The 25,775-nt window shown below is 37.1% G+C and overlaps 1 protein-coding gene across 1 annotated transcript in view; it reads left to right on the forward strand.

The window, feature by feature from the left end:
• The window catches only part of LOC124633565 (guanylate cyclase 32E), a 133,774-nt gene that overhangs the window by 13,720 nt on the left and 94,279 nt on the right, over positions 1 to 25,775 (forward strand). Inside the window, exon 2 of the mRNA XM_047168844.1 lies at positions 13,896 to 14,041. Coding sequence (XP_047024800.1) covers positions 13,896 to 14,041 — 146 coding nt within the window. The remainder of the gene's footprint in view (positions 1 to 13,895; positions 14,042 to 25,775) is intronic.

Consider the following 25,775-nt stretch of genomic DNA (forward strand, 5'->3'; position numbering starts at 1 on the left):
TTTTCAGGTAAATATGGTCTTGCACTATTAGTAGACATTTCGCAATAAACATGTTTATCAGTATCGAGTAACGTTACACGTTTCAATATTACTTTACTGTTGTTGTTTGACGCCCTCAATAATTTTGCAAGCTGTTCGTCAACTTCCTGCGCAGTGGCGAGTTCTGCGAAATCTAACGTCGTGGGACATGTTATTGTTTCAACTCTAGATAATGTGTCAGCAACTATATTATTATTTCCACTAATGTGTCGTATGTCAGTACTAAATTCACTAATAAACATAATTTGCCTAGTTCGCCTAGAAGTTTCTCTATTGGTACCTAATTTAGTAAACGCGAAAGTTAATGGTTTATGATCTGTAAAAATTATTAATTCTTGTCCTTCAACTAAATTACGAAAATGTATGATTGCTAAATAAATTGCTAAAAGTTCTCTATCATATGTACTATATTTCTTTTGTGCTTCAGTTAATTTTTTCGAAAAATATCCTAAAGGTTTCCAATTGCCATCAACTTTTTGTTGCAATACTGCACCTACACTTGTCTCTGATGCGTCCGTCATCAATGACAAAGGTGTATGTGCCGATGGGAAATACAATAAGGTAGCATTTTTAAGATCATCTTTACATTTTTCAAAATTTTTCGTAGCTTCAGGTGTCCAATTGATTTTACTTTTATCCTTACGCTTTGAATTCCCTAAATATTTATTTAACGCAGCCTGATGATCAGCTGAATGAGGTATATGAGCTCTATAAAAATTTAACATGCCTAAAAATCTTCTAAGTTCCTCTACAGTATCCGGCTTTGGAAAATCAATAATCGCTTTAACTTTATCTTCTAATGGTTTAATTCCTTCTGTAGAGACCTCAAAACCCAAAAACTCTAATTTATCTTTACCAAAACTACACTTTGAAAAATTAATCGTTATACCAAATTCATTAAAACGTTCAAAAACTTTTCGTAAATGTTCTCTATGCTGCTCTTCATTTTCCGATGCAATGATGACGTCATCTACGTAATTGAAAAGAAAATCTAAGTCTTGTAAAACAGTATGATGCATAAAACGTTGAAAAGTTTGTGCAGCATTTCTTAATCCAAATGGCATACGCACGAATTCGAATAAACCAAACGGTGTTATGACTGCAGTTTTCTCAATGTCATTTTCCGAAACTGGCACACAATAATAGGCTCTATTTATATCTAGCTTTGAGAAAACCTTTTTATTATCTAACATATACGTAAAATCATGAAGACGGGGAACTGGATATCGATCAGGCTTGGTAATCGCATTTAAACGTCTATAATCTCCACAAGGTCTAATATTCCCGTCCTTCTTAGGAACAACATGCAAGGGACTTGCCCAAGCGCTTTTACTCGGCCTACAAATCCCAAGCTCTTGCATAATCTTAAACTCATTTTTAGCTTTTACGTACCTGTCTGGTGGTAACTGCCTGGCTCGTGCGTGCACTGGAGGTCCTGTGGTCTCAATGTGATGACAAACATTATGTTTAGGCGTTTCTTTGTACGAAACTGGTTTAGTTAGTTCTGGAAATTCACATAATAAATCATAATAAGGGCAATTATTTACGATAGTTTTCAAAGTGGGCTCACTAGAATTAGAAAGATTGCCTTTGGTTCTTAAATTAGTTATTTGATCGATTAACCTTCGTCCGTTCAAGTCAATTAACAACTGAAAATTAGCTAAGAAGTCAGCACCTAATATTGGTTGCTGTACGTCCGCTAATGTAAATAACCAACGGAATGCTCGTCTTAGATTTAAATCTAATTCTAAGTACAATGTACCATACGTGTTAATCTGAGTTCCATTCGCGACAAAGAGTTTATAACAGCACTCACTTGTATTACCTTTCATGTAGGCTACTTTCCGCGGTAACACTGACACGTTTGCACCACTATCCACTAAGAAGTTTAAGCCCGATTTCCTGTCTCTGACACACAGACGGTGATTCCCGAAGGCACGGTCACAGCCTCCCGTCGCAGACTGCACCGACTCTAGTTTTCCGCTGGCTTGTCCTTGTCGTGTTTTTTCTTCCAGTTACATGGATCCACGCATTTAGTTGCCTTGCTGCGATACTTATAATGGTAAAAACATAGCCAATTTGGATCTTCGAATTTCCTTGTGCGACTTCTTGACCCTGACCTGGATCTGTTGCGTCTAAAGTTATTCCTTCGCCAGTTATTTGAACGGCCTCGTGATCTTGACTCTAAATCTTGTAATCTATCACTCAATTTGTTTATTGCCGAAATAATTTGGTCCTGAGAACCGGATGGGCCTGGTTCCTGTTTGACAGTCGCAACACTGTGTATGGGAGTCGTCGTTTCCATTATTTTATCCGCTATTGATGCTAATTTCTCTAAATCTTTTTCTTCCGTTACAGCTAAAACTCCTCGCACCGAATTTGGTAAATGATTCTGCCACCTAACTATGAGTGTTTCGTTATTTACTCGTCCCCTGGCTAGGTCTTGCATTTTTCGAAGTAATTGTGATGGTTTCTGGTCGCCTAATTCCATTTCGCCAATGAGTTTTTTTACTTGCCGCTCTTCGGATTCTTGATATATAAATATCAACTTATTCTTCAAGGTCTCATATTTATTTTTCTCAGGGGGATCCACAAGGATCTGTGTAACTTGCTCAACTGCGTCCGGGGGTAATTTTGAAATAAGGACCTGGTACTTTGATTCGTCGGACATCTTCTGAGGATTTAGAACTGCTTCTGCTTGGATAAACCATGTTCTAGGCGACTTCTTCCAAAATTCCGGAATTCTAGCTGTGATGGAGATGGACGACAGTTGATGTTCTTCAATAACGACCTTCTTGTCTTCAGACGACATTATAATTTCTTAATTTGACGCGCACTAATATTAAGCCGACACTACGTACACTTGTGTGAGTTGCCCCGGTCGTCCGATTCACTGAATTACAAGTCCAAATTCACTGGTTACAGTTCACACTTTCTCCACACGGGGTCACCAATTTAGATGGTGGGGTGTCGTGTTCAGAGATAAGTAAATAAACCGAATACTAATTAATACACTTTTATTTTCTGACTCCAATTAGGTTACATGGGATTTGGTACGGTCACAATATTTAGTAGCGTGCGTTGGTAGTGCGATATACGGGACAACTGGGGAGGCGAACACAATGCAAGTACAGTATGAACAATATTGATGCGTCAACAATTAGTGTAGGTCCCACTACAACCTTATACCTTCAATTTTTTTTTTCACTGGAATTACTCATTTCTCTAAAAGATTTTTTTAAAAGTTGAAATTGCCTATATTGAGAAATGCTATAGTGGGCGAAGTAAATTCCATAGGACGCGAATGAAGCTGAAATTTATTTATTATAGAATCTTTGCCGCTTTCCAAATTGGCGACGCCCATTAAGTTATGGGAATATTATAAGACCCTTTTAATGGGGTGCTTTTAGGCACTTTATTTTCGACCTTGATGAATTTACGAGGGTAAAAACCTCTCGCAAAGAGTATTTAAGTGATGCTTGATAAGGTAATCAAATACAGAATGCCTGATAACCAGTTTGCCAAAGGGTACTTATCGGGTTGCCGAGATAACTGGGTTGAGATAACAGTGTGCTGCGGTTTCACCTGCATCCCGTAGAAACTAATACTTCCCGTACCTGCATAAAATATAGTTCGTGTCACTAGAAGATAGTGTATCTTCACCAACAGTGATTTTTTTTAAAATAAATCTTCTTCTTCTGTCCCTGTTCCCAATTTTATTTGGGGTCGGTCTTCCATTTTTCCCAGTCACTTGTCATACTGCTACTTTTTTTTTTATAAATGAAACAATAAAATTAATCTCCCCTTTTTCCTTACGTTTACTACATAAAGCTATATAAACATTGATTACGAAACAACCACTTGCATAGAAAGTAAACAATGAACACCAACAAATATCCGTCCTTCCAATAAATTGTTGTCGAAGTCAATCGACTCGGCGATATCATCCATCACCGTTGACGAATAAGGCTGTGGAAATCGCCGCTTCATTTCACCACCTAAGTTCACCAACATTCTTAGAGCATTAACCAACTGCAGACGTCATTGCCGCGCTTTTCCGTTTGCCAAGGATATAAACGCCAAAACATCAAGCAATTACAATCGGTCAATTACTTTAAACAAATTATTTTCAACTTTATCTCTAAGGGATATGGTTTATTTATTGTATTGATGAAGAAAAATTTAAAGCTTGGAGTAGCTTGATGTGCTGGTGTTTGTACAAGAGCACCGATTATCCTCGTATACATGTATCCCTGCGACATATGCATCAAATTCATGCTTGTGTTTAACCATTTTGTCGTGTGAGTTGAAAAGGTTTGAGTGAACTATCACGATTTGTTGCATTGCCTTTCGCTTTCTGCTCTTAAATTGGAAGACTTTTTTGTATAGACATCCGTGCTCATGGCGTATCCATTAAGTTAAGTGGTCTAAGCCAATACTATTTGTAACTGTAATCTGTTTGTTCACAGCCTTACTTTGTAGTGAAAGTGACCTTTAAGGAGTCAGTTTAATAGAAATGTCACAGACAGACTAAATATGTATGTTATGAGATATATTTTCTTGGAAAGCGTAGGTATAGTAATATTACATAGACGAAAGTTAGTCTGTGGTGTATGTTTGTTACTTATGTTCTTCTAGTAATTTTCATGGGAGGAGGGCGAAACATCGAGTAAAGGAAGTGGAAAAGAAGTCCTACAGACAGTTGTAAGAAATTCCCTATTAATAGATATGTATTTACTGATGTAATGAAGAGAAAACTATTTTTTGTTTCTTGTATAGGCTCCGAAATGGTTTGAAAGCTATACTCTTCCCTAGTAACACAGAATATATTTAATCCTGATACATGCAGTAGTTCCCACGGGACGCGGGTGACACCGCGATAAAACGGCTTGTTACTGATAAACTAAAGTTTTCCTCTAAACGTCAGTTTCACAAAGACCTAGAATTAACCTCGTACCTCCCTTGAGGACAGCTGGACGGCAACTAAAAGCAACACGATGTACAAACTCGAGAGTACGGAAAAGTTAACTTAATGTAGTAGTAAATTAGAATACTTAATTACCTAGTGGCCTGACTGAGTAAAGACTTCTATGGAGGTCAATGAACTTTGTAACTAAGTAATAAAAACATCGCTTAATTTAACTAAACGTAATAATGTCGTCATTAAGTACTAATCTACACTAATAAATCTACATAATTGTTTGTATTGTAATAATTTATTGGTTGGTTTGCTTGAACGCGCTAATCTCAGGAACTACTGAAGTCCACTTTGAAAATTAATTTCGGTATTCGATAACCCATTTTATCAGGACGAGCTACACTTTTTATAGGGGTGAGTAACGTAGAACTTACGGGATGTATGAGTAACTACAGGCAAAAGATAGTGAGGGATATAGACTGATGATTATGATAATGATCTGAAATCAAAATTATAGAGCTAGCATATCAGAATGGATTAGATTCCATACAAACTATTGAAATGCATTCGCGGAGCAATTCAATCCTGGCCGTGATGAACATAACCTAGATTCGCACAATGCTGCATATTACGGGCCAATTGGTATATTACATGGAGTATGGAGGAAGGAAATATTAGCAGAGATGCCATAAGGCAGGTAGGACCTTCTTCTAGGTCAAAACGTACGGTGGGCGTGACCAAAACGATCAGTTACTAATAAACTAATGAGCCGTTCGGGCCCCTTTTAACATCTACCTACCATAGATTGGTAACTTGGGTTTGAAGAAAATGGGTGGGTTCCATAGAAGACGTTCGAGGGCATAGCCAAAAGACTCGCATTTGGTGACGTTACTTTCTTAGAAGATTTTCCATTGTGACATCTCCTGTTCATTTTGTTCTCAATGGTATATGATGTGACTTTACCCCACTTCTGTAATACCAATACCTTCTTTATTTAAATTGAGTAAATCCTGTGCACGACAGAGTACCTACATTGGTTTCCTCTTTGACGGCTTTTTCCTGACCAAGATGAAAAAGCCCCTTTTCAATTTGTCGTTGTGCGGAGAGAAAAGTTTGGCATTTTACACGGTTAATTTAGCAGTTTTTGTGTGGCCTTATTTGTTGAGTTTTTTTAATCAAAAAGTTGCAAATCACCTGGGTTTATTTCGGTCAACGCTAGCAGATAATACTAGTAGCATAGCAAGTCATTGTTATATTGAAAGTGTGTATGTGTGGATGTTTGCTTTTCTTTCGCGCCAAAATTACTTAATCGAAACTTCATGGTTTAATTGGATACATGAAAATAAGATTTAACCTATTTTTTATTTGTATTTTTGTGAGAAAATGCTTCCTTCCGAAACTCAGGCAACAACTTTAGTTATAAACTCATTTAGATGGATAAGTTAATTGATAACAAAACCAGTCAAAAGCTGAATAAACTTACCAAACATTACCCATTCACACAAAGTACATAGTTCTGTGATTTAAAATAATTACAACAGCATCATTTGAATCCCGGGTCGCGTCCTCTTCGATAAATAAGTTTCAGAAAGTTGACCGGGTTTATTTAAAACTAATTCAATTCTTATCCAAGAGGAAAATTCCTAAAAATGAATTAAGGCCTGAACAGATTATGGTTTGTACAATTTTATGTTTTGCGCTAAAAGATAGTAACAGGAATGTCCAACAACCGATCTTGACAAGGTCTTAACCATGTAAACCATGTAAGGGCTTAACCAAGTAACTAAGTTGTGGAGGTCAGATACTTAGTCGGTCCATGTATAACACTCAGCCACATCTGCATACTGGAAGCCGACCGAAACATAGATGGGAAAAGGTTAGGCAGAGGATGATTAGGTACTAAAACTGAAAATTCCAGCGCAATTTATCTTGATGAATACACAGGTGCAACCTATCTTTTCCTATACACGAAATGCGAGACACTTACAATTTGCACTTACTTGTTCAACGTAATATATTAGCAAGTACAAGGCCTCGTAGACGGTGCACAGCTGCACCAATAATTTGCTTGTAAACCATGAAGACCCAATCAATTTGTTACTAGAAAGCAATGTATTATGTAGGTAGGCTTTCAAAGAGTATCTATTCAAAATAATTAAAAAATTGACTATCTTGCATCTGCATGACAGGTCATCGTTGTTAATGAATGACATGATCGACTAGGATAAATTAATCTACATATGTATATTGATAGTATAAGGATGTCTTTTTTTTTTCTTTGTTTGTACAGGAAAAACTACGAAATCACTGAACTTTTAGGAAGTTTACTGTTAGGACGCTACACTATCACCAGGTGAAACAGGCTACATTTTCGGTACGGGAAGTAGTTTCCACGGAACACGGGTGAAACCGCGACAGCTTATAGTCATTCATAATGATTCAAATTATGCAAATTGCTACACACATTACGACTTCATAGATTAATAAACCATTCACATACCACATTTGTCCATTACGCAACGACGAATTTAGCAAATAGGTCACTACCGGTCACTGACCTCCAGGCTTCCAATCCCGCATTTCAGTCAAGGGACCGTCCTGCAGCTCAACTAATTAAAATTGTAACCAAGGACATGTTGCCTGGTCATTCTCGTGTAGCCCGGAGTGCGGCCACGGAGTGCCATCATGCGGGTAGGTCAGGCGTCTTCTGCTAGGTCAAATTCGTACCATAACATACAGTTACAGGTGTACCAAAGAGACGTTCGGGTTCTTTGAGACATCTGTCAATGATTTGCAGTGAATTACAGTTGTAATTGGATCACAGGTTCATTCATTGTGATTTTTCTTAATATTTTATATATCTAATAAACATGTTATCTGTGCCTAATAAATAAAATAAAATATTTTTTTGGTAGTACAAAAAATGATCGGGTCTAAAGAAGGCGGATAAAGGCGAAAACAGTAACGTTATTCGTCCCTCGCACACCTGTATTTTGGTGATGCTACTTTCTTAGGCGATTTTCCGTTACGGCACCTCCGCTAGTCATTTTGTTCTCCATGAATGCGACAAACTGACCTAATTAAATGAATACCTTTCGAGTCGTTTTGAGGTTTGCAATGAGCAATCACAGATGTGCTTGTGCGGGTGAGTTGTGGTAGTGGGTAGAGTGAATAATTACGTAGATATTTTTTTATTAACTCCTGCCAGCAGTTTCACTCGCTTCTTGATGTAACTTCTTCCTGGATTCGGATCAAAAGTTTCATTGAAATTAGTTAAGCTGTTTACATGCGAAGAAGTACCTAACAAACGTACACACTCACAAGATTTCGTATTTATAACATTGTAATGGTTTACTTACACGAAGATTCAAAAAGCTGTGCCCGTTATATGATACGGCGACAGTAAATTATATCTCTCTATCACTGTTTGTCAGTCATTTGACCAGTGTCTTGTACTAATTATGTTATTACAATAAAGCCAGCCAAAAGAAAAAGAAACATTATAGGATACGCAGTAGCCTCAATGGGCCCATAAAATATTAGTAAATAAATTACACGCAATAAATAAATTTTTCCTCAAACAATTTGTTACGTTATGATAATTAATTTTCTCATTTAATCAAACCTTGTACGCAGTAGTGTCGAATTTCTTTTGTTTTTCCTTTCTTAGTAGACACTTAAGGGAAGGTTCATATCTGTCGGAAAATACGTCGAGTGTACATCGTAAATGTTCAATGGATGTTCTAACGTATCATCGGTTGAGTGTGAACGGTCAAGTGTTTTTCTATGCATTTGTCTGTTCTAGCATTACGCGAACGATAATACGCGACGCACGTTCAGTGTGGAGCTGATTTCTCGAAGCCGGTATACTAAAGTGCCTTTTAGAGCGAAACAGTGAATGGGTCTCTAGAATGCTCACACATGACTGGATTTCGACGAATCATTAATATGAGTATTTGGAATCTACATTAGTCAGAGAGAGACAGAAGTCCTTCAATATGAGAGCGTATGTTCAAGTGAAATTTTGGCACACAGACTAGACTTGCAATAACTTACGTTAGGAAAATTATTAGACTCGGTATTTAATTTTCCCAATTTAAGATAAGTTAGCGTGTATCCCTACTAGTAGGTACCTATGTATAATAATTTTCAAAGTTATGTCTATCATATGTCTTTCGGGCTTTCACGCCAAAACTACTGAACCGATTTACTTTTACCTTTCCCTGGTTGCGGAAAGGTATTCTTTCGGGACGTGGGTAAAACCGCATGGAACAGTTAGTAAGTCAAATATGTCTTTGATATTGACTGAAAATTCATATCAAGTAGCTGCGCAGTTTGATAATCACACGAGTGAACCATTACCGAACTTCGAATTTGATGTAGCTCCAAACTTGTATCTAAATGCATACCAGTTATAAAATAAGTATATCTTTTTCTTACTGTTTTACTGTGGGCATATTCATTAATCATATTTATGTTGTTCAAATTAAAACTCAATTTGTGCAAAATGCTGCCAATAAAAATATCTCAATTCCCCGCGACTGAGTCGTGAAATTCCGCACATTTTTTGCATATCATTCCCCGAAACAATGAATTTTGAATAAAAATATTGTTTCATGCAAAATGTATTTATTAAACGTAGTACAATAATTTTTACTTATATGTGAAGCATTTAGTGTATTTTTTATTGTATTGTATTATTGTAAGGCAATTATTTTTGTTAACTAACGTAAAAAAATCAAATATCATTTTGAGTTTGGTCTGGACACCACGAAATACCCTGATTTTGATCATTTTCCGAACTCACCCCGCTCTACTCTTAATTCCTCAAGGTCAGATTTAAAATCGTTTATTGAAACTAGGCTAATTTTATTTTCTTCTCGTAAAAACTACATAAGGACAGCAGTCTCAAGATTCTCTTCCACCACTTCCTAGTGTTATGGCTGGAAAGAAGAAGCGGTGAAGAACAAACTTCCCAACGACAAAGCTGTCAGGAATACAATACACCATTGTTTAATTGATTCGCCAAGATTGACATCCCCATAAGTTAACCTGCCCACGCCGAGTTACATCACAAGTTGAACTAGAACTGGCATATTTTAACATGATACAAGGTTAAACAATCATCAACTAGCTACGCAGTGAATGAGATAACTGCGCATTACTAACAAGGGTTTTCTCAGTAAACTGTAATGGGAATAATATTTAATTCATAAGAACGGAGGAAGGAATTACAGAGATGCCATAAGGAACGTAGGTCGGGCGCCTTCTTGTAGGTCAAGAAATAGGAAGGCGTGTTCAGTTACCAGAACTAACAAGGCGTTAGGATTTCTTGTTAACTCAAAACTAGTGTGTCAAAGATTGATTGATTGGTGATTACATTTTGAAAATGGGCGAGTTCATCTAAGGCGGAGCTAGTAACGTTCCTCGTCCCCCGAAGTTAGAATTTTGCCACGCTACTTTCTTAGGAGATTTTGCGTTATGACATCTCGGATAGTCATTTTGTTCTCCATGTTAGTAAGTTTCGACTGTTTATTTTGAAAGCGTCGGTCTGTTTTTGTTTTGCTGGATTATTCAGTACTTAATAAGGTTTTAGAATTGCCTAGTGCATGTTGAAGTTAAAGAAGTTTTGATGTCTATCTTACTAAATATTTCGACTTCAACCGAGCACTGTTTATTATTTAAATAATAAAAGGAAGAGAATGGTAATGTAGAAGGAGCTAAGTTAGGCTACGCTCAGCATGAACAACATAGCCTTTTTTACGTCCGTTTTCGTAAAATAACTGTTTACTTTGAAAATTTAACGAGAAAAATTCATAGTAAACAGTGGTTTACTTGGGTTTTTAAAAGATTGTAGATAGAATTTAGGTGAAGTTACGATTGTCGTGGGTATTTTGGTCATAAGACTTTGAAGTCTTTGTAATATAAAAAAAATTGACTGGTAGTTTTTATGACCTCGACGATTTCTGGTAAAATTAAGATGAATATAAAGCCAAATTCATACAAAGCATTTAGTATTCATGATTTGTTTCCCTAAATCCCCAATTTAGTTTACGCATATGAAACTTAGACACGAATAGGTCACAATATAAAGACATGTCATGTACAGAATTATGTCAGTAAGAGTTACCGCACACTGCAAACTAAACAATCAGCTGACAGTTAATACGACGGCAAGCAAACATTTCTTTTAAACTCATGATTCCAATCAAAGTTTTCAGTCGGTCTTATACCGGCTAAACACCTGTGGCCTTACTACAAAAACTTTAACCACTGTTTTACACTTGTCTAAAAAAAATGTGGCTCCAAAGTGAACCATATGTCAACGTCATAATTTGAAATTTTTTTAGACAAGTCTTAAACTGACGTTAAAAAGTTTTTGTGGTAAGACGGCTGATCTTTGTAATGTGCGTACTACCATTCATCTTCATACTGATTTATGAGCCAAAATAAACTATCGGCCGACTAAAACTTTGCAGTATGCGGATACTCTAACGCGGTGTCCTGCGTGAGCGACGAACGCGACGCGACGCGACGCAACACGACGCGACGTAATGCGACGCGATGCTATACGCGACAGATGTCCTACGTGATTTTGGTCATTACTTCTCAAATCATGGAGAAGTTGTGTTACAATTTTGCTTGAAAGTTCATATTTAAAGTACAGACAGCAACAATCTTCCAACTTGTTTGTACTAATAAACGATTTCTTTAATATTTATGTTTTTTTTGTCCCACAACAATCAACGCTTCTGAATAGTTCGCGGTGTCGCGTCTGGTCGCCCTCAAAACAAGTACGCGTTACGTCGCGTCTCGCCGCAGACTGTCACATAGGCCGCATGTAGGGAATTCCTTTGAGTTGATCGCGTTCGTCGCGTTCGCAGCGTCGCGTCGCGTCGCGTTCGTCGCTCACGCAGGACACCGCGAGGGTCGTTTATATTCAGGCTGTGAACAAGGCCTTTTGCTTTGAATTTATATGTCTGGGACGTATTGTTATCATACTATGTTATGTCTTGCTCTTCACCCTAAACGTGCTATGGAGAATAACTCTGACAAGTAAATATCGTAAATAACAAAAGGGTAAATAATGTAAGTATTTAGTTTATGAAAATTTATGGAAAATCGGCCACTACGTTTCCGAGCTTACGCATACTAAGACAATGTATGTATATACATTTTCAATCGTCTAATCGTTTGGTTGACTGGAGAGAATGCCTGTGGCATTAAGTCCCCCTATGTAATATAATGTTAAATAAGTAAATAAATAAATTTATATACACAAGTATGACTCACTCACTTTACATAAGATAGTTGGTCAATAGTACAGTCTAGCTCGGGGCTTTTAGGAAGAAACAGCTTAAGTAATTACCTAACTAACTACCCTTCCTACGTCTTAGAATGAAAAAACCGGCCAAGTGCGAGTCGGACTCGTGCACGAAGGGTTCCGTAAATTACAGTTAAATCAACCTATCTCAAAAACTATAAGAGATACTTTGATCAAACCAAAAATCGTTGAAAGAGTTAATTAGCATGCATCACCTCTATTTTTTTTAGAATTTTATACCCCGTAGTTATAAAAATAGAGGGGGGGGAACATACTTTTTACGACTTTGAGAGCTGATAATTATCTCAAAAACCGTTCACTTTAAGAAAAATGTTTTTTAGAAAACTTTATATCATTTTAAAAGACCTTTCCATTGATACCCCACACGGGTATGTACATCGAAAAAAAAAAATTTCATCCCTCAGTTACATGTATGGGGGGCCCCACCCCCAATTCTTTTTTTTACTATTTAGTGTCATATTTTTGTAGCGGTTCATACAACACATATTCCCATCAAATTTCATCACTGTAGTACTTATAGTTTCCGAGTAAATCGGCTGTGACAGACGGACAGACGGACAGACGGACAGACGGACATGACGAAACTATAAGGGTTCCGTTTTTGCCATTTTGGCTACGGAACCCTAAAAAGGCTTCCTACCAACTATTTTAGTCACTAACCTTAACCACAGTACCACTGTGAGGCTAAATAAAGACTTTTAACTTACCCCTAGGGCGTAAGGGCTTTTAAAATTAATGGACACACAATGGGTCACTCCGTGGGCGTTTGTCGCCTTAGTAAACTATGCCGACTTGTCAGGTGTGAAGCCAGTTAAAGGGTCTATATATACATAGATGTATTTATATGTACATGCCGGCGACTTAAGCGCGACGTTTGTATAAATAAAATAAAAAAGCCTTTTATTTCTTCCAGAAAAAAAATAATACTGGTTTACAAAATTGTGTTAGTAGAAAAAAAAAACTTTAGGTACTTATTTCTTATGGTTATGTTAGTTTTTACTTAGCGACGTCTTTACTTCTATACAAAACTTAAGATGAAACGTTTGTTTGGTTAAAGGCTTCTAAACTGCTGACCCATTGTGAAAAAATATTTTACTGTTAGGAAGCTACACTATCTTTGAGTGACATAGTTTATCCAGGTACCGATACCGTTTTCTGTACAGCCGAATTGCACCGACCGTGATCACGGGTGGCAGTCTGCCAAAAAGATGCCCCCGTGACCACGGTCCGTACAATTCAGCCAAAATGTAAAGAAAAATATATCGTATTTACCTGTGACAAAGTTAAGCATAAACTTGAAACACAGATGTTCATACGAATATGAGTAATGGTACCTCCGGTAGGTTAATTTCTCTGACGGCCATTCCCAATACTATGCTGGGGAGTTTGTTGCGCCACTTCTTTTTCACAGTAATAACATATAAAACATGGTGAAGGGTTTCCCATTTTTGGGGCTGTCCTATGTTATCCTAACATTGGAAAAGTGCTGTTTTTCAGCTTAAATTGAATAAATGATTTTTGATTTTAATTTTATGTAACAGTAGTTATATACCGGTGTTAAGGTTAAATACTTAAGTCAGTTTTTATTCCCAGACGGTGTTGGGAGCCATGCCCGTAGCTGTAGCTGCTATCAACCGGGAACCGAGCCTGCTACCCGGACTTAAACTGCGCTTCGTGGCTGCAGACATCGGCCGCTCCCGACCTCATCTGCCTATGGATAAAGATAGTCTGTCTTTAAGGTATGTGAATGTTCAAATATGTTTATTTATTTTTATAAGTGGACAATCTTCGAATGACTAAGTGGAGTGAAAGGTTGACTTTTTAAATGAAAGTATTTTCGATTTGTTTTTTTCCCTTAAGTAGTTAAGGTACAATAAGACTTAACTATTTAAGGAAAAAAGAACATTACAGACGCTGGCTATAGAAAAATAAAAGTGTATTAATAAATAAATTAGCCAATAACCTCTGTCTGTTACCAGTCTGTGTCTCATTAACCCTAATACACACTCAAATCAGATCAAATCAAATCAAATCCATTTAATGTTATAAATAAATACTTCACAGATCTGTTGCTGCTATAACGACAAATACTGAAAACGAGAATAAAATAAATATTTCAATTTCAGTGGGTACGTAACGCATCGTGTGGGAGTCTGACTCGCACTTGGCCGGTTTTTTATAATAATAATATAATAATATAATAATATTATGCCCCCTAAATTCCTACCTTACGTCCGCGTCGAACATCAGACCACGTGGGGGGCGGACACGTATACTATCGAAACTTATACGGCTAACAAGGCAAAGGTAACCCATTAACATGGAGACTCGTTCTAAAAGTAAACGTATAGGGCCGCTGCCCGGGGGCGATCGCCGGGGCACACCTGGAGCTGACGCTGGGTGTCACAGCATGCGAACCGTCAGCGGTGAGGAGTTGAACAGGCGGGCTCCCACCGACAAAGATACTACAGCCGACAACAGTGACGATGGTGACAGACATACAGACCGTACAGATACTCCAATAGAACCATTTAGCCCTAGTACCATTTCTTACACACCCTCCAGAGCATCATCACCATCGATACCATCGTCACCTCCCACACACTCATCACCTCCTCATACTAGTATGAGATATTATCCACCACTACCAGCTTTGAATGTTGCGCGGGTGGCAAGTGCCTTTTTGCCCGTGTCCACCAAAGCTGGAAAACCAAGAGTTCGCATGAGATGGAGCAAAGAAGTGAATACCTTTATCATGCGAACCTACTTTCACATCACCAAATTAGAGACCGACATGACCACTTACCGCCAACAGTTGCATGAACTTTTCACTCGACAGTACCCCGAAATTAGTGTCTCAGAACAACGCATTTCAGATCAAAGAAGAACAATAGTTAGGAATAAACTTCTATCCCAAGTAGAAATAGATAAACTGAAGGAAGAAGTGCGGGAACAGCTAGAGACTTTAAGTTATATTCCTATGACAGAAACACACACGGCAACACAAAACACAACACAAGTACAATCACACTCACCTACTCAATCTCAAACGAACACACAATCTCAACCGTACACTCACACACCACCATACTCACAAGGCACACACACATCCACACAAACTGAAAACATTACCATAACGCTAGAAAACGATATCGAGACGCTAGAAAATTTCCATCAAAATCAGTTATCAGACACGTACATCCAAGAAATACACGAAAAACTTAAAACTGCTTTAACACAGTACTCGGGGATGGACCCAGCAGTTCGTCCGAAACTACCTAAACTTAAATACACACCAAAACTTACTCACTTAGTACGTATATTTAATACTATCATACTACACCAATACATAGATGAAAAAATGACAATTATAGACGTACACACACTGATATACTGCACAGCGCTAGTCATATCCGAAGAGCTTAATTATAAAATTACAGAATACACCGGCAACACAAGACCAAGAACAGTAAATAAACCACCATGGCAACAAAGACTCGAAAGAGATATCGAAAAATTACGAGCCGACTGCGGTAGACTAACGCAATATATAAACAACAATAGATCTAATAGAGTAGTTAAAAGAGTTGAAGCTATTTTCAAGAACATGACAACACACACTAGACACGAGAACGATAACAGAAAACCTGAGGAGTTCTTAGACACATTAAAACAGAAGCTCGCACTAAAAGTCCATAGGCTAAGGCGATACAATAAGGCACAAGAGCGCAAACACGATAACACCATGTTTGCTACTAACGAAAAGAACTTCTACAGAAACTTACACAAATCACAAATACACACAACAACTGACATCAACACTAACACACAATTACCAACAACAGAACAATTAGAATCATTTTGGGCTGGTATTTGGGAAGACCAGGTTCAACATAACGATAAAGCTAGGTGGATCACTGAGGAAACAACCAAATGGAATGCACTAGAAGAAATGGAATTCACAAACATTTTGGAATCAGATATTAATTACACTACAGCTAAATTACACAACTGGAAATCGCCTGGTATTGACAAAATACACAATTATTGGTACAAAAAATTTGACTCACTACACAAAATTATCGCAAAAAACTTCACAGATATAGTCCTAGGAAAACAAAACATACCTGATTTCATCGCAACCGGAATAACTTATATGCTACCAAAGACTCAATACTCATCTCAATCTTCCCAATACAGACCAATCACATGTCTTCCCACAATATACAAAATACTCACCTCCGTACTCACAAATAAAATCAACAAGCACATTGAACACCATAACATTATAGCAGAGGAACAGAAAGGGTGTAGAAGAGGCCACATGGGATGTAAGGAACAATTAATTATAGACTCAGTAATACACAAACATGCTACCACCAAAAATAGAAATCTGCACTGTACATACATAGACTACAAAAAAGCTTTTGATAGTATCCCACATACATGGTTAATCCAAATATTACACATTTACAAAATAAACCCTAAAATAATAGACTTCCTCCATCACATCATGGCCCGCTGGAAAACAACATTACACGTACATTACAACAACGACACTATCACAACACGACAAATATCTATTAGAAAAGGTATTTATCAGGGCGACTCCCTGAGTCCATTATGGTTCTGTCTAGCGCTGAACCCCTTGTCCAACCTACTCAACAACTGTCAAGCCGGATACCCTCTTAAACACACCACAACAGACGAAATCACAATATCACACCTCATCTACATGGATGACATTAAACTATACACAAAAACAGAGAGAGAAATGAAACAATTAATAGACATCACCACAGAATTCAGTACAGACATCAACATGCAATTTGGACTGGACAAATGCAAAACACTTCACATAATTAGGGGCAAAATAAAACCAGGAGACTACACCGTTAACACTTCAGACACAATTGCAGCTATGGAACCAACAGATCTGTACAAATACCTAGGCTATAAACAACTCAAAGGATTGGACCATACCTCTATTAAAAACACATTAATTTCAGAGTATAAACGGAGAGTGACCTCAATATGCAAAAAACAACTCTCTGGAAAACATCTCATCAAAGCATTGAACACCTATGCAATTCCAATATTGACCTACTCGTTTGGAATTATAAAATGGTCCAAAACTGACATACAACAAATCGAACGAACAACACGCACCACACTCACCAAACACAATAATCTTCACCCGAAATCCGCAATAGAGCGACTCACAATCAAACGCCAAAACGGAGGGAGAGGCCTAATAGACATCAACTATCTTTGGCAGAAACAAATTCATAGGCTGAAAACATTCTTCCACACAAAATCACACACCAGTATCATCCATAAATCGGTTACGCTAAATGATCACAACTTCACCCCACTCAACTTACACGAACAAACAGACACACAACACAACAACACTACTGACCCACAAATACAAAAAATAGAGGACTGGAAAAAGAAAGTCCTGCACGGGCGACACCCACACGACCTGGAACAACCACACATAGACACGATAGCCTCGAACAAATGGCTCAAAATCGGTAACCTGTTCCCTGAAACCGAAGGATTTATCATAGCAATCCAAGATCAGATTATTAACACCAAAAACTACAGAAAATATATTATCAAAGACCCCACAGCCACCAACGACAAATGCCGCAAATGCCACACACAACCAGAGACCATACAACACATTACAGGGGCATGCACAACACTCACACAGACAGACTACACTCACAGACACAACCAGGTTGCAAACATCATTCACCAAAAGCTAGCACTCAAACACAAACTCATACAAGACACAAACACACCCTACTACAAGTACACACCACAAACAGTTCTAGAAAACAATACACATAAACTTTACTACGATCGCGCAATAGTAACAGATAGAACTGTCCACTATAATAGACCAGATATCACCCTTCAGGATAAAATAAACAAAGTCACCTACCTTATAGATATCGCAGTACCCAACACCCATAATTTACAAAAAACAATAGTAGAAAAAATAAGCAAATATGAAGAACTTAAAGAAGAGGTCACGAGAATTTGGAGACAAGATAAAGTATACGTAGTACCAATAGTCGTCTCCACCACGGGTGTCATACCCAATCACCTCCACCACAGCCTCAAACTAATAGAACTTAAAGACTCCATCTACATTTTACTACAAAAAGCCGCAATCCTCAACACGTGTCGCATAGTACGAAAGTTCATGCAATTGGACGAACATGGCATAACACCTCAACACACACAATAAACACACACATACACACTACACGCTACATTTACTTGGCACCCGCCCGTAAATGTAGTCAAAACTAGCCAAAAGGCTAAGAAGCAGAAATGTTTACCCCATAATAATAATATAATAATGTCGGGACACCTTTTCACACACGGTCGGTTAGCCCCATGGTTAATTATTAATTAACTTGTGTTATGGGTCCTAACACAACTGATAAACTACATATAGCTACATATATACCTATTTATGAATACATATTGTAACACCCAGACCACGGCTAACAAGCATGCTCATCACACAAATGTCGACCGAGCCGGGAATCGAACCCGGGACCTCAGCTTCGGCAGTCCGGCATGGTGACCATTGCGCCATCGAGGTCGTTTTATAGGTTCATTTTACAATGTATTCGCAAAGTAAACACAGTTGAAATGAACCAGGAATTTGTCTATTTTCTTCGTCCGAGGTCCAACAATTAATGAATGTTACAATCAGAAGTTTTTACTACGTCGCGTAAAACTTTAATCGGGATGACACAGTTTTATCAACTAGCTCCGCAATTCACTGTAGAAAGTTTAAATTAAACTCACAACATTTACTTTGTAGGTATGTACGTGTCAGTAGGAAATGGTAAATGTAGTTTTTTTTTACTGTTTATGTTAAAATTAATGTCACTTTTCGTAGTAATTAACCTACTTCCCAAAAAGGAGGGGTTCTGAATTCGCCGGGATCTTTTATTTTTTGTGTCTGTTCACCGATTACTCAAAGACGCCTGAACCGATTTGCAAAATTGTTTATTAATAGATATACTTTCCAGATGGTCCCATAGTCAACAACCTTTCCAAACCAAATGTTAAAGCCGTGTTCAGACTATTTAGTTGAAGGTTTATGTGAAGTTTGCATAAAATCGGTGGTTCTTCGTTTGTCTATTTTTTTGTAATTAAATGGTGGACTTTATATGTAGAGAAGCACGTATCGCGGGCCACTAGTGATATTTGATGCATGCTAAATTAAAAAAAAAGTAAATAATGTTGTTATGGTTCAGGGTTACAACGTGACATTGACTTCGCCATCTTTTTTGAAAATATGGACGAAAAATTCCATGGTAAAGAGATTAGGACCTCGGTGGCAACAGATTTATTATTCATCACGAGAAACGGTTTCCATGACAACCACCAACAAGATTAGGTTCAAACATGAGTTTTACAGAGCTGAAAAAATGTTTGAAAGAGTTTCATAAAGGGCTTAAGATGAAGGCTGAACATGATGGGTTTTACTCAGTAACAGTCCCTGCACCTATAGCAGGAGTGGTCATTTGATGATTTACCATAAAATATCAAAAACTTCTGATAAATTACACGGAAATATACTTTTTGGTCCCCGATATTCGTAATTTTCCATGTAAAAGGCAGTAGCGGCTTTAGGGTAGGGCGCGGTTGGGCGACGGCCCAGGACGCCGGACATAAGGGGCGCCGCAGGCGCCCCCAACCAATCCTTGATCAGAATTTTACTCCTATTTTTGTTTTAAATTTCATCAAAGATCGCAGCTTACAAGAACTGTATCCAAATGTATGGATAGCATCAGGGCCGCCTTAACCTATGGTGCAGGGTGTGCGAATAACCCGAGCGCCGCGGGCTCAGGGGCGCCGCTGTACGCTCCTGGACCAAGAAATTTCAATTAAATTAATGTATTGTCATACAATGCCGGGCGCGTTAGAGACTTTTATGTCCCAAAACTCAAAAAGAAACCGCGAGCGAAGCGAGCGCGAAAAGCGCTCGCTTCGCTCGCGGTTTCTTCACTTCACAGTCACCTTTTATTATATATATTAAGGACTTTTAGTGATCCAAATTTCAAAAAAGCATTTTCGGGCTTACTTCACTTTATAGTTGTTTTTATTTTTCAACGTTTTTTTGTCTACCCTAGCAAAAAGGTAGCGTCGTTTTTAAGTCCTTTTATTAATGAGAAAGTAACTTCTAGTTTCTATTTTAAGTACTGTGTAGTGTAGTGGTACTACTTTAAGTCTCAAAATTTTAATTCATAGGCGCCAACACCAACAAAGAGTTATCTACGTTTGGGCTACATTTTAAGTCATTTTTGTTTTGAGTTCTAAAATAAAACAAAAAATTTCGCGCTCGCTTCGCTCGCGCAATTAGAACCTGTGTTCCCGTATTTTTGCATTCACCAACCACCAATAACTTATGTACGATTGGGCTACATTTTAGGTAATTTTTGCTTTGACTTGTTAACTATAAAAAAGAATTCGCGCTCGCTTCGCTCGCGCAATCGGTAACTACATATGTCTCTGTTTTTCGTATGGTTATGAATGCGGGCGCCGTAGAAATCTCGCCCAGGGCGCTACAGTTAAAGCCGGCACTGGTAAAAGGTTACCGTAATTGCTTCACAAGGTAAAAGGAAGCTATTATATTTGATAATGTCTTTTTTATAGTCTCTTAAGATAAGTAATAAAAATCTCCCAAGGTTTATCAATGGGAAATACATAACGCATTATGAACTTTTTGGTAGTACCTAATATACCTAATTAAAAGGAAACATATTTTTATTTGTTTGTGCTCAAATCCTTTCACTGTTGGAAAGCTACAGTCTGCCCGAGTAATATAGGCTATATTTTATCCCGGTACGGGCAGTAGTTCCCACAGGACGCGGGTGAAACCGCGGGAAAGAGTTTGGTGCATAATACGCAGCTTGCATGTTCATGATTAATTTATTTTTTGTCATAAGGTAATTTGAATTTTGATTGTGATAATAATTATTATCAATAACTAAATTAAAGTAAGTTTTTGGCAAAGCTTGCTGTATACATAATTTAGATTTTGACAAATACTTCTTTGGAAAAAAAATTCTTTGGCGCTTTTTTGACAAGTAAGACACAAAGCAAGATGTTCGCGGCTCGTCGACCCTACCTTTGTGTATATGCGTCACATACACATACGTACGTAGTCGCTTTTTTTCTTTTGCGAAGAGTAACCTTGAACTTTTCACATCTTTCTTTCCTCGGCTTTGTATGGCGGACTCATTTTCTTAATTTTCATTCATGTTCGCTTCGAGCGTGATTCTTTTCTTACCTTTGACAGGAAAAAGAGGTTTGTTAGAATTTTATTTTTACAGCTATATGTCTTTTTGTTATGTGTATTTTAACACGGGGATAATTCTCATAAACCCTGTCCCTAATCACCTTCCATTTTTGAATTTTGGAGCGCGAGTTTTACAAGACTATTATGTATATTTTTATCCAGTTCAGCTATTTTATTTATTTAGCTGTTTTAATACTTGAAAGCCTTACTAACCAACAGACCAATTAGGATGATGGTTCTAATTTTAACCTCCGTTTTGAAAATAGAATTGACGAACGATGCGTGAAAGATGATAAGGCTACAAAAGGGTTGAATGCGAGATGACCGCTTGTATAAATAGATGGACGTAAATGATACCCAACCCCAATTAAGGGCTGACGGCTGAAAACCAAGCTCTCCGACAATGTAAACGCCTGTTTTCTTAAAACAACTGTTTACTTTGAAAATTGAATTTGATTGTTGTTTTAAAAATGCTGACGTGAATTTGTTGGTGCACTTTGAGCCTTAGAATATAATGGGAGATGCCCGGTTTTATATAATTTAATTAAAAAAACATAAGGTTTTGCCTTTTCACGGCCAGCCCCTTGATGAATACCATATTGACTCTTTTGGGTTTTAGGAAATAGGAACGTTAGTCCTTATTGTTATTTGTTTATATTCATGAATATTGCAAGGTTTGCAAGGAATGCAAAGTTTGCAAGGTTGCAAGAATTCCAGGGTTGCAGAGTTCACAAAGTTAAGTTACATAAGTTGTAATAATCAACTGTATATCATTGTTCAAAAAATTATAAATCAACACATTCATTTTTTTACCAGCATCATAGCAACCCAAAAAAGAGAGTAGCTGAGGAATTTATAACTATGTTCTACATAGTTTTACATTTAACGTTACAAGATTGTGAGAACCAAATAAATTAAAAACAATCAGTGTTTTGCAAAATCCATCATTTTGTTCCTGTTTACTATCAATTTTAAAAACTACTTTTATCTGTGGATTACTTGAAAGTTGTTTTATTTAATTTTCCTTTATGAAAGTCGAAACGTCTTCGGTTAACGTAACGTAAAATTCTTTTGCTTATTTGATTGATTTTGAAAAAACCCGTTATTATTTCCCAAATTCCATTTTCAGGTAGCTGATTTTGAGTGACGTAGATTCTCGTGATAAAATTTTCTTAGTTCTTAAATTGAGTGATTTCTTTGTTAATTTTTTTAACAAAGCAACATTCTGATTGATATTATTTGTTCCTGCATACGGAATTCTTTGTTAAACATCAATTTGAAAATCATCAGTGTGTAATTTATATTCATACTAGCTTCCGCCAGCGGCTTCGCCCGCGTGGTGTGTTGATAAAAAGTAGCCTATGTGTTAATCCAGGGTATCACCTATCTACATACCAAATTTCAATCAAATCGGTCCAGCCGGTTTTGCGTGATTGAATAACAAACATACATCCATACATTCTCACAAACTTTCACATTTATAATATAAGTAGGATTACGTAGGTATACGTCAATAAACGATAATTACTAGGTATACCGAAAATTATGTCACTGTTTTCTATAAACTGATTACTTACTGATTAATTACTTTGTGTTGGTTATACACATTGCCAAACAAAATTATTGTAATATTATCATTATTAATGAACCTTAGAAATGCATTGAATTAAAAGAGATTTACAATAAGTCTGACAACCAGTCTAACCTGGAGGTATTGAGATGCCCGGGTAATGTGTTAAGGAGGTCAGTGAGGCAGTCGCTCCTTGAAAAACACTCACTCAGCTGCATCCACTGAGACTAGAAGTCAACCCCAACATAGTTCGAAGTTAAAAAGGCTCGGGAGATGATAATTTTGTCCAAGTATGGAAGTAGTTCCCACATGAAGCGGGTGAAACAGTTAGTATGTATAGAAAGTGATATTAATTTCAAATTGCTCTTTGCACAAATTCTCAATTACAGGGGAACATATTTGAGGGTATTATAAATTTGGTTTCAATCAATATTTGACCCAGTTTGCATTTCATACATAGAAAAGGCTTCCCTCGGAATTTTACAGTACCCAACAAATAACTTCGGAAATTAATTTGGACAGTTCCTAATAGGGAAATATTTCATCAAAGGGATTATTTGGGGAAAGATGACATCGACAAATTATTTTATGATGTAAGACGCAGCAGGAGGGGTAATTTAGATGATTTCCTCTATACCAAAGATACAGGTATTTTTGCATCGTAGAAATACGATTTATATTAAATGATTTTTTGTACGGTTTCTTTAGTATTGGTTTTGATTAATCATACGAACAAAGAGATTCAAAAGAAAGTCGAAATTAAAAGCGAATTTAATCAAGTAGTTTTTTTTTAATTGCTGTAAAGTGCCAATTTCTGTTTAACTGTAGTATTTTTTGCCAGCTAAATTACTGGGATAATTCGTTTTTAGCGAAGATGAACTTCTTATTTTTATTTACACGGTAAACAAATGACAGAAGAAGTAATAACATAAAATAGTACAAAGGTCCTGCTTATTTCTAATGAAAAATCTTCCAGCAGACCCGTAGTAAGAGAGTTGCATTAAAGAGATGTAGACAGTCTGTGCATAAGAAGTATTATTATAGTATTAAATATGTTATATTTAAAAAGCATTAAATATACTTACGGACGGACGGAACGGAACCTTCTGACGTGACCCACTCCCGGCCAGTTATATTACCTAGGCATTCCAGGTCGTCCTACTTTAGTTTTGGTCGAATATTGAGTGTAAAGCGACTCAACAAACAAATAAACGGCTGTATATAGATGTACAGGATGCTATTAAATCTGAACCAATATTGGTAGTGTAGCTTTTGACCTAGTTTAGGATGCAACAGTTTGGCCTTCAAGCTATTGGTAAAAGCTGTGGTTTATTTATAAATAAATAAATAATGTCGGGACACCTTTTCACACACGGTCGGTTAGCCCCACGCTAAGTTATTAATTAACTTGTGTTATGGGTGCTAACACAACTGATAAACTACATATAGCTACATATATACATATTTATAAATACATATTGTAACACCCAGACCACGACCAACAAGCATGCTCATCACACAAATGTCGATCGAACCGGGAATCGAACCCGGGACCTCAGATTCGGCAGTCCGGCTTGGTGACCTTTGCGCCACAGAGGTCGTCATAGTTTTATCTGTTTTTGTGTTTATTTTAAAGGTAAAATACTAAATACCTATAGACATATAACGTTTTCAAAGCACGATAAACTGCAGGTCCCGACTATCATTTGAACATCTTTAGGCAGCCCAAACGCTAGTGGTATTATTCGTAGAGTACTAAGTTCAGGTCTGGACGATTTGAGCAAGATTTTATATAAAGAAATTCTATAGGTGCGTTCTGTGTGGGCGTTCCGTCACGTAAACCACTTTCCATTTTTTTTGTTCGACACGTTTGCCGAGTTTGCAGCTTTTAAACCTGATAGGTATGTAGATGCGTGTTTCTCATAAAAATGATACAAAAAATGATACCCTCATTTTGATGTAGGTTTGAGGTTGAAAATCGGTTATTTTACAATTTTACCATGGCAATGTAAGAGTACTCGCACCCGATAATTAGCGAACATTTTTTTAAAGAAAATCTGTACAACGCGATTATATAACAATTTCTAACAACTGTTAGCAAGAAATGAAATTGTGATGTGTTTTCACAATTTTCTCGAGATTATTTACTTGTTTTTCCTTCGAGAGATTCCCTAATTAATTATGTGTAATGAGGCTTTATTAATAGAATTGTAAATGTATCAGTAAGAATGTAATTTGTTGTGAAGGGCTCCTAAAGTATCAAGATCCATTACCAAAAAGGTCGTATTAATCTGAGGCGATTCATTTCAAAGTAGCAATATCTATTATCGTGAAGGAATTAGGAGTTTTTTTTTTATAAGCGATAACAAAAGTTGCTTAAAATAATACTAATATTAGAAAGCTGAGGAGTTTGTTTCTCATGACACTTGAGGCTTTCCATTTAATGGACGGACAATCTCTCCAAGTAGATGCGCGCGAAGACTGAGCTAAGTTGTAGTGATCTGTAATGTTTATAATGAGTCTTGATATTTTCATTAGGACTAGGTTTATTGTACCTCAAAATTAC

The sequence above is a fragment of the Helicoverpa zea genome, chromosome 9 (genome assembly GCF_022581195.2).
Source record: "Helicoverpa zea isolate HzStark_Cry1AcR chromosome 9, ilHelZeax1.1, whole genome shotgun sequence".
Classification (NCBI taxonomy): Eukaryota; Metazoa; Arthropoda; class Insecta; order Lepidoptera; family Noctuidae; genus Helicoverpa; species Helicoverpa zea.